Source organism: Argopecten irradians, chromosome 3 (genome assembly GCF_041381155.1).
Source record: "Argopecten irradians isolate NY chromosome 3, Ai_NY, whole genome shotgun sequence".
Lineage (NCBI taxonomy): Eukaryota > Metazoa > Mollusca > Bivalvia > Pectinida > Pectinidae > Argopecten > Argopecten irradians.
The window spans coordinates 34,284,436-34,299,060 of NC_091136.1; the positions used below are offsets into that span (position 1 = coordinate 34,284,436).

Genomic DNA, 14,625 nt, shown 5'->3' on the forward strand with positions numbered 1-14,625 from the left:
GCCCTTTGCAATCATAATTATTGATCCTTGTGAAGATGGTAATGTGAGTAAATATGCACCAAGCTTAATGAAACTTTGTATGTAGACCTATTAAATGTCTGTTCCTATTTCATGAACAAAAGACATCAGTTGACTAGTAAATGACATAACTAATTTGTATCAAATGTCCGGTGACAGTTAAGGCCCAACAGGCCTCTTGTTAGGTCATCAATTTATATCATCAATTATCATCCATTATTGTGCGCTGTCCGTCGTGCGTAAACTTTTCATTCAACAACTTCTTCTCTATAACTGAAAGGACCAGGGTACTGAAATTTGGCCTGTTAACATGCTGGGATGAAAGGCTACCAAGTCTGTTCAAATGAATGACCTTGACCTTCATTCAAGGTCACAGGGGTCAAAAAGGATAAGATCTTTAAACGACTTCTTCTCAATAACCAAAAGGCCCAGGGTACTGATATTTGGTCATTAAGGGATGACGTTGACATTCATTCAAGTTCACATAGGTCAAAAAGGCTAAAATCTTTATAAAAATTTCTTGTGAATAATTAAGATGCTTAGGGACCTGATATTGGGCCTGTGACATGCTGGGATGAAGGGCTATCAAGTTTATTCAAATTAGTGACCTTGACTTTCAAGGTCACAGGGGCAAATAGGCTAAAATCTTCAAACAACTTCTAGTGAATAACTAAGAGGCCTAGAGACCTGATATTGCGCATGTAATATTCTGGGATAAAAGGCTACCAAGTTTGTTTAGGTAATTAAATTACCTTGACCTACATTCAAAAAGACTAAAATCTTTAAACAACTTCTTGTAAGAGGTCTAGAGACCTGATATTGGGTCTGTGACATGCTGGGCTAACAGCCTACTAAGTTTGTTGAAATGAATGACCTTCACCTTTATTGAAGGTCACCGGGGTCAAAAAGGCTTAAATCTTTAAGCGACTTCTTCTGAATAACTAAGAGGCCTAAAGACCTTTCCCTGATTCCTTGAAACAAACTTATGTCAAAAACTGACTGATATATTAACTTTAAATGATGTGACTTTTCAAAAAGTATTTTTCTTCTGCGAAATATAATTTATTTACTGATTAAAATATGTCACATCATCATTCAGGGGAGGTCACTCTTGTCAAATTAGGCTCTGTGGAAATTGGGGTAACTTTTTATGATGGCACCAAAACAAATAGATCTTGTTAATACAGTATTCCCCAGTATTGATGAGGTACATAATTAACAGTTTCTTCTTGAGAAAGTTTGCAGTAGATCGTTCATTGAAACTAACGACTTCTATAACACTAGTCTGATAGAACTAGATTCCATCTCCAGTTTTAACTGCAATACCTACATGTCTGAGTGACAAAAACTGCAGCAGCTTTGAAAATTTGGTGCTATGATTAAAGTGAATCCACAAAGCCAATGATCACAGTGCGGTAAAGAATAGGTTTTTACACAAAGCTGTGACAGGTAATTTACAGTCATCCATGTGTATGCTGCAAACTGTCGACATTGCATTCTTTTGATATTTATATTGCTTAGGAAGTAAAAAAAAATCTTTTTCTTTTTGAACTAAATGCTTCATTTTAAAGTTTGAAGCCAATTGCTAAAAGCGATTGTCAATTACTGTATGTTAGAATAAATATTCTGACAAAGAGCTGTATATAATTTTTCTGCCGTTGGTGAGGTTAATCTAGGAGGGGGATCTTGGAGAAAGTTTACTGTTTATTGTTTAAATATCACCATATGTAAAAAAACTGGTCGTTTAAAAGGAGTGGTCGTTTTATAGAGTGTTTATATAGAGGAACTATACTGTACCAACTTTCCTTAACAAATTAATATAGGCCTTAGGTACATGTATAATGTAATCTGTAAAATTTTAATCTCCACTAAGTTGATTTGAAATAGAAATTGTAAATTTCATTTCAGTAATACGTTACCATAACTTTAGTATGCAAATACGCTACCTACACCCATCTTTGTAGCCCCAACAAACATAAGATTTGAGAATCCCGTCTCCCTACCGTACCTCATCTCGTACTCGACGAGAGTAACATAGAGTGGTCTCCCTTCCTCTTTCCTTTATGGCGCTACACAGCTCGGACGGCAATTGCATTGTGTCTATTTCGTTTCGCTGTTAGGTCCATTTATTTGACGTTTTAGTCAAATTTTTTCACACATTCAGTTGTGTGTTTACCCATCTGCCCTGTGTTGTTTTCTTTTTGTACTGTCATTCGTTTTTTGTGCCTTTTTCGGCCGTTTTTTGACTGTTCCACGTGCTTGCCGGTGTTCCGTGCGATCCGTCATTACTGGTGACGTCTCGCTGTTTCCGGTTTGTTTACGTTTGTTTTTTGTTCGGTTTTTCGTCGCTGAGGCTTCGTTGCCGTTGTTATTAGGTAAGATTTGTGTCACCTAACACTGTTTTTTTACGTGTTTAGCGTGTGTTGCTTATATTTTACGTTTTTGACGTAATTTTCTTACCTTGTTTACGTAATTGTCGTTGTAATGCCTGGTATGTCCCGCTCGGGTCAGCGTCAGGGGTCTGCTCATGGGTGTTCCCATTTCTATGAGGAACGGGACCCACATGATGCATGTCCCCTATGTCGCCCTTGTCATGAGTCCTCTCCTTGTGAACTTTGTCCAGTTGGAGAGGCTCTTGGCCAGGCCGGCATTACACCAAGGCGATCTTCGTCCTCCCGTAAGAGGGATTCGTCCTCATCTTACGGGAGGAGAAGGAAGCAGGCTTCTAGTTCTGTTTCTGTTCCTGTCTCGGTAGTTCCTGTCTCTACAGGTTCTTCTCGAGATCAGGGGGTGGTCCCTCCTGTCCAGGATGTTCCTGGAGTAGGGGAGGGGCAGCCTGACCCTGACGTTTCTCGGTCTAGGGTCGAATTGGCTGGGAATGCTCGTAAGCTTCCATGCTTGCCTTCGGGTAGGGACTACCAGCCGCCGGTCTCTGACGTTGTCAGCGGCTCCGGCATTCCAGGTGGTGTTGCTGTTGGGGGCGGTCTTGATGCCGGACCTATTCGTCCGAGTTTGGGTTCAGGGACTACAGACTTCCTTTCTGGTTTGTCCGTTTCCACTGGGATTAGTGATGCGCAGCTCTCTAATCCCGGCATCAATGCTGGTCCAACTTTCCCTCCCGTCCAGTTACCTGGTCCCGGTCCTATTAGGTCCGCTCCTGAGTGTGCTGGCTCGGTTTTCCCAGGGGGTCATCCTCAGGTTCCTGGGTTTGTTGGTCAGGTGTCCGATTTTCGGCCTCCTTTTCCCCCTGGCTTAGGGTATACGGGTGCCTGCGGGCAACCATCCTTGGGCCCCCCAAACCAGCCTGCGGATGGTTTTGGGTTTCAGCAGCATCCCGGCAGTTATGGGCCTAGCCCATACATGTCCGGGTTTCCACTTGGAGGGAGTGGTGGTCCAACCTCGTCCTTTGGTCAGGTTGGCCAGCCCCAGTCTCAGGCAGGCCAGTTTGGCCAGTTCTGGGGTCACTCCCAACCCACGGGACCTTTTCCGTATTTTCAGGGATACGGTTTTAACCCCATGGCTATTCCTTCTTGGAACCCTTGGGGTTTGGTCTCTCCCTCGCGGAGACCCGTCAGCGGTTCGGTTGCTCCCCCCCCAACCTACTGCTGCTTCGGGTGCCGGTCCTAGAAAGGTTCGCCGGACCTTTAGGACTTCTGCTTCTCGTGCAGTCCCGTTTGTCTCCGAGTCCAAGGGTCGAGCTTCGACCGTTAGGTCGAAGCCCTCAGCTTCTGTGGTTAGGAGTTCGGCTCCTAAACGCCACTTGTTGGAGCCTGCTCAGGAGAGTTTTTCCTGAGTCTGTCTCTTTTGCTGGCCCTTTTCTCCCCGTTGGGACCTCGGGTCCAGGCAACGAGGAGGATATGGACTGTGAGGTCGTGGGTTCGGCAGAGGATGATGATGTTGTTCATCTCTCCCCTGGCTGCTCCGATATTGACCAATCTGGTTTGTCGGATGCAGATCCTCAGGTTGAAGATTTCCAGGAGGAGGGTGACCTCGAGGCTGCTGAGGTGGATGCCCAGCAGGTTTTGTCTGGGATGCGGGCCCTTAGGGCCGATGTATCTCGGATTCTCGGGGCGGAGGTTTGCCCACCACCTTCCGCATCATCCATCCCGGAGTCCACCACCCTTTTGGGTTCTTTGGTGGCTCCACGGGCATCTGCTCAGTCAGATCGCTCACTGCCAGAAGGCACTATTGTGTCTTCAGCTCTGGCCACTGCCCAGTCTCGAGTTATGGAGAAGAATTCTTCTTCGTCTCGCACGCCTGGGTTTGCCGGGTTGCAGCTCAGTGTTGGTGATTTATCAGAGGTTCAGGCCTCTGATTATGCCATTTCACGATGGACTGCTGTCCTCTCAGCCAGCTAAGCTGGAGTCTAGAGAATTGGCAGCTTGGCCCGGCAAGTCAGTGGACCAGGTGGTGTTCGGCTCCAAGGAGCACCACAAGATGGAGAGGCTGCTGCGCCTTTCCATTCAAATTCTGTCTTATATAGACTTTCTGACGGTTAGTCTATATAGGGTATCCGATGTGCCTGAGAGTCGGATATCTGAGACAGAGCAGGCCGACATTCAGGACAGAGTTACCTCTGCCCTGAACAGGGCATTGAGAGCCTTGGCGTCTTTACAGGTGTCATTGCTCGCCAATGTCTTGTTGGCTAGGCGTTTTTTCTGTGTTGAAAAACCGCCCGGTCGAAGAACCTTACCGGTCCCGATTGTTGACTGCCCCCTTCTCTGGGTCCACCTCTTTTTGGAGGGACTCTTCCTTCTGTTCAGAAGGATTTGAAGGAGGACTCGGTCGCTTCTGCCCTTCTTTTGAAGAGATTGCAGACCGTGAAGGCCAGTACCTCGCAGGGGTCCATGCCTCCCAAGAAGAAGGCTAGAACTTCAGCTCCTCAGTCTACTGCACAGCCGAAGTCGAAGCCTTACTTCAAGGGCAACAAGGGGAAGGGTAAGAAGGGCAAGAACCCTCCTGGGGGTAAGAAGAAGAGTTCCTGACTCTTTTTCCCCCTCCTTGGCCATTCCAGACGAGAGGTCTGTTCTGGAGGACTCCGCTCCTCCAGTTTTAGATTCTGGTCCTTCTCCCGCAGGATTCAGTTTCGGGTTAGGAAGCGATTCTCCCGCCTGGGAGGGTCTCGATCTTCCTCGTCCCGATCTTCCTGTAGGAGGTCGTCTGTCCTTCTTCCTCCCAGAGTGGAAGGAAATCACAGAGGACACATGGGCCTTGTCTGTGGTCAAGGAGGGGTTGGGCATTCCCCTCTTGCGGGATCCGCCCTTGGCATCAAGACCTATCTTCTTCCCTCCTCCGGGGGATCCAGAAAAGGCACTTGCCATCCAGGAGGAAGTAAGGACCATGCTTTTAAAGGGTGCGGTCGAGGAGGTGCCTATGGTGGAATGCACTCCAGGCTTTTATTCCAGAATGTTTCTGGTTCGGAAAAAGTCCGGAGCTTGGCGTCCCATCATAGATCTAAGTGCCTTCAACAGGCACGTAGATTCTCCTCACTTCAAGATGGAGACTCCACGGAGCATCATAGCTTCGGTGAGAGAGGGGATGTGGGCTACTTCAGTAGATCTGAAGGATGCCTACTTCCACATTCCCATCAAGAAGTCGGCACGGAAATTCCTCCGTTTCACTTGCAACGGGAAGGTTTTTCAGTTCCGGGCCATGCCTTTCGGGCTCACGACAGCTCCTTTGGTTTTCACCAAGCTGCTGCAGGTTGTCGTGGGGTTTCTGCACTCCAGGGGAATAGATGTTCACATCTATTTCGACGATTCCCTCATGCTCCACCTAGTGCGGGAATCTTTGGTGCAGAACACCCGTCTGGTCCTGAAACTTTTGCTCAAAGTCGGCTTCATTCCTTCCAGAGAGAAGTCCGAGGTCTCCCCTTCTCGAGACTTTGTCTTCCTGGGAAACCGTTTCAACACGGTTCAGGGCATTGCCCTTCCACCTTTGGAGAAGTTCGAGAAGGCCAGAGATCTTGCTCTGACCTTCATCAGTTGGTCACACGTCCAGGTGCGTTGGTTTCTCAGTTTTCTGGGTTATCTCAACTCCCTGGCAGATGTAGTCCCCCCTTGGGAGACTTCACATCAGACCTCTCCAGATGTTTCTCCTCGCGAACTGGGTTCCTGCCAGCAGGGAATGGGAGGCTTGGCTTCCTCTCAACCAGTCCGTGAAGGAGTTTGCACGGTGGTGGACTCTCAAAGACAATGTTCTACAGGGGGTTCCGTTGTCCAAGCCAGCTCCCACCATGACCTTTTTCACGGACGCGTCCATGACAGGTTGGGGGGCTTACCTCGATGGCCATTGCCGGTCGGGGGAATGGTCTGGGGATCAGCTCTCCGAGCACATCAATGTGCTGGAGATGAGGGCTGTTCTGTTGGCTTTGCAGGCTTTTCGAAAGATTCTGCATTCCAAGGTGGTTTGTGTGGCTACGGACAACTCTACAGTTGTAGCGTATCTGGAGAGACAGGGGGGGACAAGGTCCCACGTCCTTTGTGCCCTCGCTATCCGTGTTCTTCTTCTCTGTCAGGAAATGCAGTTGACTATTCTAGTCAAGCATCTTCCAGGCAGGTTGAATGTTCTGGCGGATACTCTCTCCAGGCGCCGCCAGCCGGTTCTGACAGAATGGCAACTAAATCCCTCGATCTTCGAGGGCATTTGTCAGGTGTGGGACAGGCCTCATATAGACCTTTTCGCCACTTCCCTGAACAATCAGCTGCCAACCTTTGTCTCTCCGGTGCCAGACCAATTGGCTTGGGCTGTGGACGCGCTATCTCTGGATTGGGAGGGGATGCAGGCTTATGCATTCCCTCCATTCAACCTGGTGGGCAGGGTTCTACAGAAGTTTCGGACGCATCATTGCTCCCTCCTTCTGATAGCGCCCCTGTGGCCGAGACAACCATGGTTTCCGGAGCTATTGTCGTTTCTGGTGGATGTTCCTCTGGTTCTTCCACTCAGATCCAATCTCCTGCGCCAGCCTCGGTCACGGACGATGCATTCACGTCCCGAGATCCTCCACCTTCACGCGTGGAAGCTATCTCAGGAGGCCTCGCTCAGGCAGGCTTTTCTTCGGACGTGTCAGCCCGCATCGCCCGATCAATTAGGTCTTCCTCTTCTGCCGTCTACCAGTCACGCTGGAAGATCTTCTGTGATTGGTGTATCGGCAGGAAGATTGATCCGATCAAGGCTTCTGTCCAGCTGATTGCAGATTTCCTTCTCTATTTATTTAGGGAACGGAATCTCGCCTCTGGTACTATTGCGGGATACCGCACGGCTATTGCCAGTGTACTGTCTTTTCATGATAGGCGAGAGGTAGGTTCTTCCACCTCGTTGTCTGCTTTGATTAGGGGCTTCAGTCTGGACAGGCCTAGGGTACGGCAGTTAGCTCCACAGTGGAACCTAGCTCTTGTGTTAGAGTCACTGAAGGGGGCTCCTTATGAGCCTTTGGGGTCTGTCTCCCTAAAGTTTTTAACTTTTAAGACTGTCTTCCTGCTTGCCCTTGCCTCAGGCCGTAGGAGGAGTGATATCCATGCTTTGTCTGTTCACTCTTCGTGCCTTCGTTGTGCCAGAGATAGCTCTGCCGTTACCCTTCTCACTGATCCTGCCTTTTTGGCAAAGAATCAGGTTCCTGGTTTTTCGCCCGATCCCATTAGGATTCCTTCCTTGACAGTCTCTGTTGAGTCTGAGGAGAATGATCAGTTGCTGTGCCCCTGTCGAGCACTTAGGTTTTACCTTGATAAAACTAGGGGGGGGCGAGGTACTCGATCTCGTCTATTCTTGCCCATTAAACAGGGTCAGCAGGATATCTCCTCCCAATCCATTTCCAGATGGATATGTCAGGTGATCAAGATTGCTTATGAGCTATCTAATGATCTATCTCGGGCGAAATGTAAGGTGAGGGCTCATGAGGTTAGAGCCCTTGCAGCTTCTTTGGCTCTCCTAAATGGGTCCTCATTCCAGGACATCATGTCTGCTGCCTTTTGGCGTGGTCAGTCTACTTTCACTGACTTTTACCTCCGGTCCCTGTCCTCTCATTCTGAGGGACTGTTTTCCTTGGGTCCAGTTGTGGCGGCTCAGTCTGTGACTGTTCCTCCGCCCTAGACATGGTATTTATTTTTGGTTTTAACTGTATGCGGGCAGGCATCACGATGGTACTCCTCTTTTCTCTGGGAGGTATTCCATTTTTTATCCCTTTCCTTCGGGGGGTTCCTGGAACCCCTTTTTATTCTCCCTACTGGGGCTTGTCTCCTGGATTTGACGTTTGATTGGGCTGCCTGGCTTCGGACTCTCCACTACGGTAAGACGAATTCGCATACTAAAGTTATGGTAACGTATTACTGAAATGAAATTGAGGTTTTTCAATGTAAAACCAATTTTCATGATGTAATACTTACCATAACTTTATGGAGTCCCACCCTTCTGTTTCCTCCCCTTTCCTTTCCTCCTCAGCCATTTTGCCCCTGTGGCTCCATAAAGGGTTTTTGAGGAAGGGAGACCACTCTATGTTACTCTCGTCGAGTACGAGATGAGGTACGGTAGGGAGACGGGATTCTCAAATCTTATGTTTGTTGGGGCTACAAAGATGGGTGTAGGTAGCGTATTTGCATACTAAAGTTATGGTAAGTATTACATCATGAAAATTGGTTTTACATTGAAAAACCTCAAATTTAGTCATTTCAGAAAAAAAACAGTACACCATCTATCCTATACATTTAACTAAATGAATTACAGCAACAGAAAATGGAACATTTCTGATCAATAGGGAGTATATGAGTTAAATTACGACAGGATAATTACTGAGTCAAATGCGATGCATGCAATAACTTTGTTTTAGATTTTTGTGGATTAAGTAAAAAGCAGACGAAGTTCTCTGTCTTTCAATCTTTCATCTGTGCTGAGTGAACATGCTTGTTTGGGTTTTTTTACATCTACAGTGCAGTGAAATGAGTACACATTCAGTCTTTTATCAGGTTTTAGCTTTCCAACAGCCAGTTAAATGGGTACACCATGAAGCGAAGTTGTGGTCTACAATTTCAATTTCAATTGCAGGTATGTTTCCATCTTAAACACACATAAGGCACAAGAAACAAGAATTTTACCGTGCATACATTATGTGTTGTAACTTGTGTTTATAAAGTAACATACATGTTTGTCAGTCCATTTGAATGGTTTTTTAACAGTTTAATTCATTAAACCAGAAGGTTTCAATAAATTACTGAAGAAACAATAACATGTCAAAAGTTATAGCACATATAACTTTAACAATTTCATTAGAATGGAAGATACACATAGTAGCTCACAATTACATCATTTAATGGGTTAAAACATATTTACTGTGGAAGTAATAAAAACTTTAATATCAAAACTAACATTACATCTCATAGAGATGCTCCACTGCCGACAAAGCATGAACGATACTCATCATTTGGACAATAATTGGTTTATTCAGTTCAATGTATGACTAATTAACAAACCAGCTTTGAAATAACCATGAGCTCAGAAAAAAATCAGATGTTTTGAATAGCATCAAATATACTGCTGACCCTAAGGTATTTTCATACAAAATATTTTGCTGATCCATGAGTGTCCGTAAAACGGTCCAAAGTGATAACCCTCCTTAGCACTGTAAATATACCTATTTTCATTATCAAAGTTTAGCAAGAATGATCTTGACCATGATAAATTTGCACCATCTATATGTTGACCATATAAATTCTGGCGCGAAGATAAGATTACAGCTAAAATGTGTACCTTTACGGTAACTTGGAAAAAAATAAATGCGATTTTGATTTAGTTTATTTTGGAGATACAAGAATGACATAAATTTTAAAAATCTGATATACATATACTGTATCCCAATGCACATTTTCATCATATCATCATCATATCTCTACGTGTTTACTGTTAATAAGGGAAGTAACACAGTCATCAGCTGGCAATGAACCTTATCGGAGCTATTTGAATTTCCAATAATGTTTGACATTTATGACAAGCTGAAAAACAATGTTCATCTACTCTCAATTTACCGACGAACATTTATAGGTTGGCGGATAACTAGTATTTTGTAGTTTGTGTCTTTTGCGGTGGTTTCTTTTCGCAGAAAGAGTGATATTTTTTTTATTATTAATTCCTCGTCTTTGAGATATTTAGTATTTGCATATTCTAGAGTTATCTGCCTTTTAATTTAGGTATTTATTCTGCCGTAACAAGATGGAATACGAGATCCACATCCACAACTCCATAAATTCAAAGATACAAAGATTGTACTTAATTCGAACGTATAGTGCTTCCTGACCAACCTTAACACCATGTATCAGAGAATACTGCTACAAACTCGATATTTTATTTCTTATCGACCCCTAGATAATGAGATTCAACTGTAAGCGTTATATTGCTAGTAAATATCATGTTGCAGGGTTAGAGACTATAAACTTGGTGAGCCCTGATAGAGTCGCGTGAAGCAGGCGTTTGACATGTTCCATCACACTAACAGGCTTTGTGTCCTCCAAGGGCTCCTCACTGGTTGGTAGCACATACCCAATAAGCGTGCATTGCTCATTGAGCAACTGTTGGGGATCGTGCGAACATTCCTTTGCGATTGCAAAATCATTCGCGGAATCAAAATAAGTTTCATTTCGAGGTATAACTGATAATTTCTTGGCAACAATACCTAGGTATACATCGTCGAGACCCATATATTTCACATATGGAAAAGCAAAGGCAAACTTCTGAACGACATCAAAAGTGGCTACAAAAGCTCCTCCGCTAAGATACGGTGGGAAACGGTTATAGGGATATTGCTGGTAGGTAAGACGCCATTTTTCTTTGCCTCTATAAGGAGGAGCATGAATCACCAGTCTCCCGAGGAACAAGTCCTTTTTACTCTTCAAACTTCGCAGATAACCAGCGAGCTTTCTCTCTTTTACATAGTAGTCATCGTCTACAAAGAACACAAGATCTGCCGCTGGACAAAATTGCACTACCCAATTAAACGACATTATAATTTTAAATGTATTATTGAGGTATGCATCTATAAAGTTTTCCTGTATAATATCTTTATACTTTAAGCTCTCTACGTGCACCGCACTTTGATTTGTGTCTCTGTATCCGAGAGTAAACACCCGCTTTATATGAGAGTCCCCTATCTTTTTCCACACGGACCGAATCGCCTGACGCAATTCGAAATTGCCAACGAAAGACTTTACCATAATGAGAATGTTCTTATTGCCATTTGGGTCTACAGGAAATGCACATTTAGTGGGTTTATGCAGATAGCGAAACGGATGTGTATTAATAGGTTCATAAGGTACGGGCTCGTTATGAGATATTGCCGCCGACACAAATTTCAAAAGGTTGATATGCAATGGGTAGGAAAAGTTCATCCCATAGAACAGATATCTGTTCGTGTTGTTATATTTGGAATAGAACTGAACTTCCTCTTTATACTCTATCAATTTTTGACGATCCTTACCAGAGAGAGGACATGTTTTCTTGAGTAACTCCGCAGCCACATCAGAGCATTCCCATACCAAAGTATTCTTATTGTTTGGATCAAAATGGTCATCATTTTTTGGACGGATTCCGAGTTTGTCTGCCACAATTCCAATGTATACATCGTCGATATTGAGATGTTTTACGTATGGAAACGCCATACTCATCCGCTGAGCTACGTCATAGGTGACAGCATACGCCCCACTACGGACATAAGTTGGAACCCCATCGGACATGTACCACTCAAATGGGAAGAACAAACGCTCACTTTGGTCCCTGTACGGCGGAACATACGGAACCACGTTTCCAATGTACATATCACGACTATTATTTTCCATAAAAGCACGCAGGTATGAGGCAATTTTATTGAGCTCAACATAAAAGTTGTCATTCAGAAATAGGAGCAGATCAGCCATAGGACAGTATTTCACAGCCCAGCTGAAAGACATCACGATTTTTAGAGTCCCATTTAAATGATCATCGAAGTTTTCCTGTAAAATATCGTGATACAGTCTACTCTCTTGTTCAATCCGCCATTTCGGTCCCTTTACACTGCCCAGTGTGAAGACCCGCTTGATTGCCGGATCGACGACCTGTCGCCATAGTGACCGCACAGCTATTCTCTGGTCTATATTTGTAGCTGGTGATTTGATAAATACCAAAATATTTTTAGCATTTCCATTTAGAAACTTGCAATCTGGTGGCCGATTTATATAGGCATAATGGTGGACGTTGATTGGATCGTATGGTATCGGCTTCCCGTAAAAGATTTTCTGATGAATCGCTTTAGAAAGATTCACATTTAGTGGATATGTAAAGTTAACTTTATGATTTATCCGTCCGTTAGGTAGACTGGCAAGAAAATTCCTCGGATCATTGTCCATAGCTTCATTTTCGTCCTGGGCAGATCGATCAGTCTCAGGAGGACGAAAAACTTCCTTTAAAGGATTGACGTTGACACGATCATATTTCGAAGACATGAGCGATACCTCAATAAGAATCACCAATCCGCTGAACAGTAGAACTATGGATAGAAGACAGCTTATCTTCCAGCGTCCCAACCTTGGATTCCTCAGTCGGAACATTGTGCAGTATCACAAAAATGGATATTTTCTCGTCTTTCTTTCACCTCTATGATTTTTCAATTGTCAATCATAAAGAGCCATTGTCAGGAATTCAGGAGACAACAGTAAGGAAACGTATGAAGTACATTTCTTCTTCGTATTTAACTCGCCCTGTAAAGAAAAAATACGATTTTATAGAATGTGTTGTGATTCGTTGGCTCTCCATTTGTGCTTAGACAAATATTTATCCTATTTTCAAATTACATGTCAGGCAATAAAGATAACTGAACAGTAATATGATACTGTTGTCTGCATATTAAACAGTATTAACAGCAATTTTGTATTATATTGTAACTGTATAATGTTTGGTACTGCATCAGCTTACCATTAAATGAAATGATTTCAATTTAACAATCCTATTTATCCTAGTGAAATAAAATAATGACTTTGAATAGAATTGTTGCGAATTCTGTGAATTACAACCACAAGGAATGTAAGAACCTGTTATATGTGTTCTAAACTCTATGAATATGAAAGTAAAATGCTATTTCTTTCTTCCGTTGTTGCCTAAAATAAGCTTGTCTACAGTAATCAAACTTGAAGCAACACGTTATGGTACCAAAAAACCCCTTATACAATTACAGTTTTGAACACAACAACTATAGTAAAATAATAAATATGTATATATGCGCTTGTACATTATTAATAAACACAAAATGACAATAGATATACGAGCAAACATACCTGTACCATTTTGTTAGCTCTCGCATTCGAATTATACCATTCTGCTGAAGACAAAGTGACTAATCACTATACAAATACTGAATTCTAATTGCGCGGAGTTGTATGAATGAAGGGACGATGCGGTTGAGGGAGTTCCTGACTGATTGGCATCGAGGGGGTGATCAGTTCAGTTAAACCTGTGTATAGGGTGACTGGTTAACACAGATGTTCTATTGGGAGGGTGTAACCCGGTTTATATAGCTTAGATCAGTTGTGTAATCACTGCAATGTATCATGTATTTATCAAATATATTTTCAACACTTATTCAGTTTGTTGCCAAATTATTTCTATTGTTCTATAGTTAAGTTATTTCCCGCATGTCGTTAACTATGTTGCTATGTTGACCAAAAGCATGTCCATTTAAAATGGTTGTGAACTTGACTTAATTAGATTATCCTCATTTTTTCACGACTATTTTCAATTTGGAAAATCACCAATAGTTATGACGTAAATGATTAACTCCCTTGACGGTCTAGTTGTGTTTCTTTTGTCAAAGATCACCCGGTTTTCTAAATGCTTTTACAGAATGTTAACTTTGATTATACTTGAAAATATATCAGACTGGACATCGACTGCCACTTGAAGTTGCGTACGTGATATACAGATAGGTATACGTGTGGCTCTGTGACAGGTAGTTATACCTTTAGACACAGGTAGACTGTGTTGATTGCACGGATAAATGGATGTCAATAAGACTTAAATACCAAAACAAAAACTCTAAACGGCGTACCAGACTAAATACATCGTCACACAAGACTTACATTAAGATTAAAGTTCTTGTCTCCGGATATTTATGTTGACAATTTAAATGATTATTTACATGTATGCGAATCCATATGTATTTTGTTTATCTAATTTCTATATTCAATTTTGATAACTGCAATACAAACTATTGATTTTATGTTTTTTATTGCTACAACGCACATTTGTACAATGATAATGCACACCAATAGTTAAAACAAATTCAGTTATATTGGAATCAAAAGGATTGCATTTGTATACATTTACAGCCCAAACTATCATCAAATAAAAAAAACGAACAAAATTATTCGGTTTATTTTGACAGAAAGTATGCAGCTGCATCATAAAACAGATAAAGCCACCTAGGGAGAACTGCCAGGTACCTGACAAAGCATAGAAATACTTTAAAAGTAATGACAATGACAACGATATAATCGTTTATGGTATTTTCATTCGTCTAACAGATGTTAATGATTACAAAACAGGTTTTGCATTTCTGTTCTGTGGTCAGCGTTTTGGAGATATTCTTTGGTGAGCAAA

General features: G+C 43.1%; 2 protein-coding genes across 2 annotated transcripts; one reads left to right on the forward strand and one right to left on the reverse strand.

Moving 5' to 3' along the window:
* The first annotated feature begins 2,502 nt into the window (after positions 1 to 2,502).
* Positions 2,503 to 4,376, forward strand: LOC138319643 (uncharacterized). The gene is made up of 2 exons (XM_069262792.1): positions 2,503 to 3,432; positions 3,687 to 4,376. Exons 1-2 carry the CDS (start codon positions 2,503 to 2,505, stop codon positions 4,374 to 4,376), a joined length of 1,620 nt encoding a protein of 539 aa, XP_069118893.1.
* Positions 4,377 to 9,015: 4,639 nt separating this feature from the next.
* LOC138318332 (uncharacterized) lies at positions 9,016 to 13,402 on the reverse strand. The gene is made up of 2 exons (XM_069260604.1): positions 13,305 to 13,402; positions 9,016 to 12,731 (listed from the first exon to the last, which is right to left on the reverse strand). Exon 2 carries the CDS (start codon positions 12,579 to 12,581, stop codon positions 10,410 to 10,412), a length of 2,172 nt encoding a protein of 723 aa, XP_069116705.1. The 5' UTR covers positions 12,582 to 12,731; positions 13,305 to 13,402; the 3' UTR covers positions 9,016 to 10,409.
* Between the last annotated feature and the right edge of the window lie 1,223 nt (positions 13,403 to 14,625).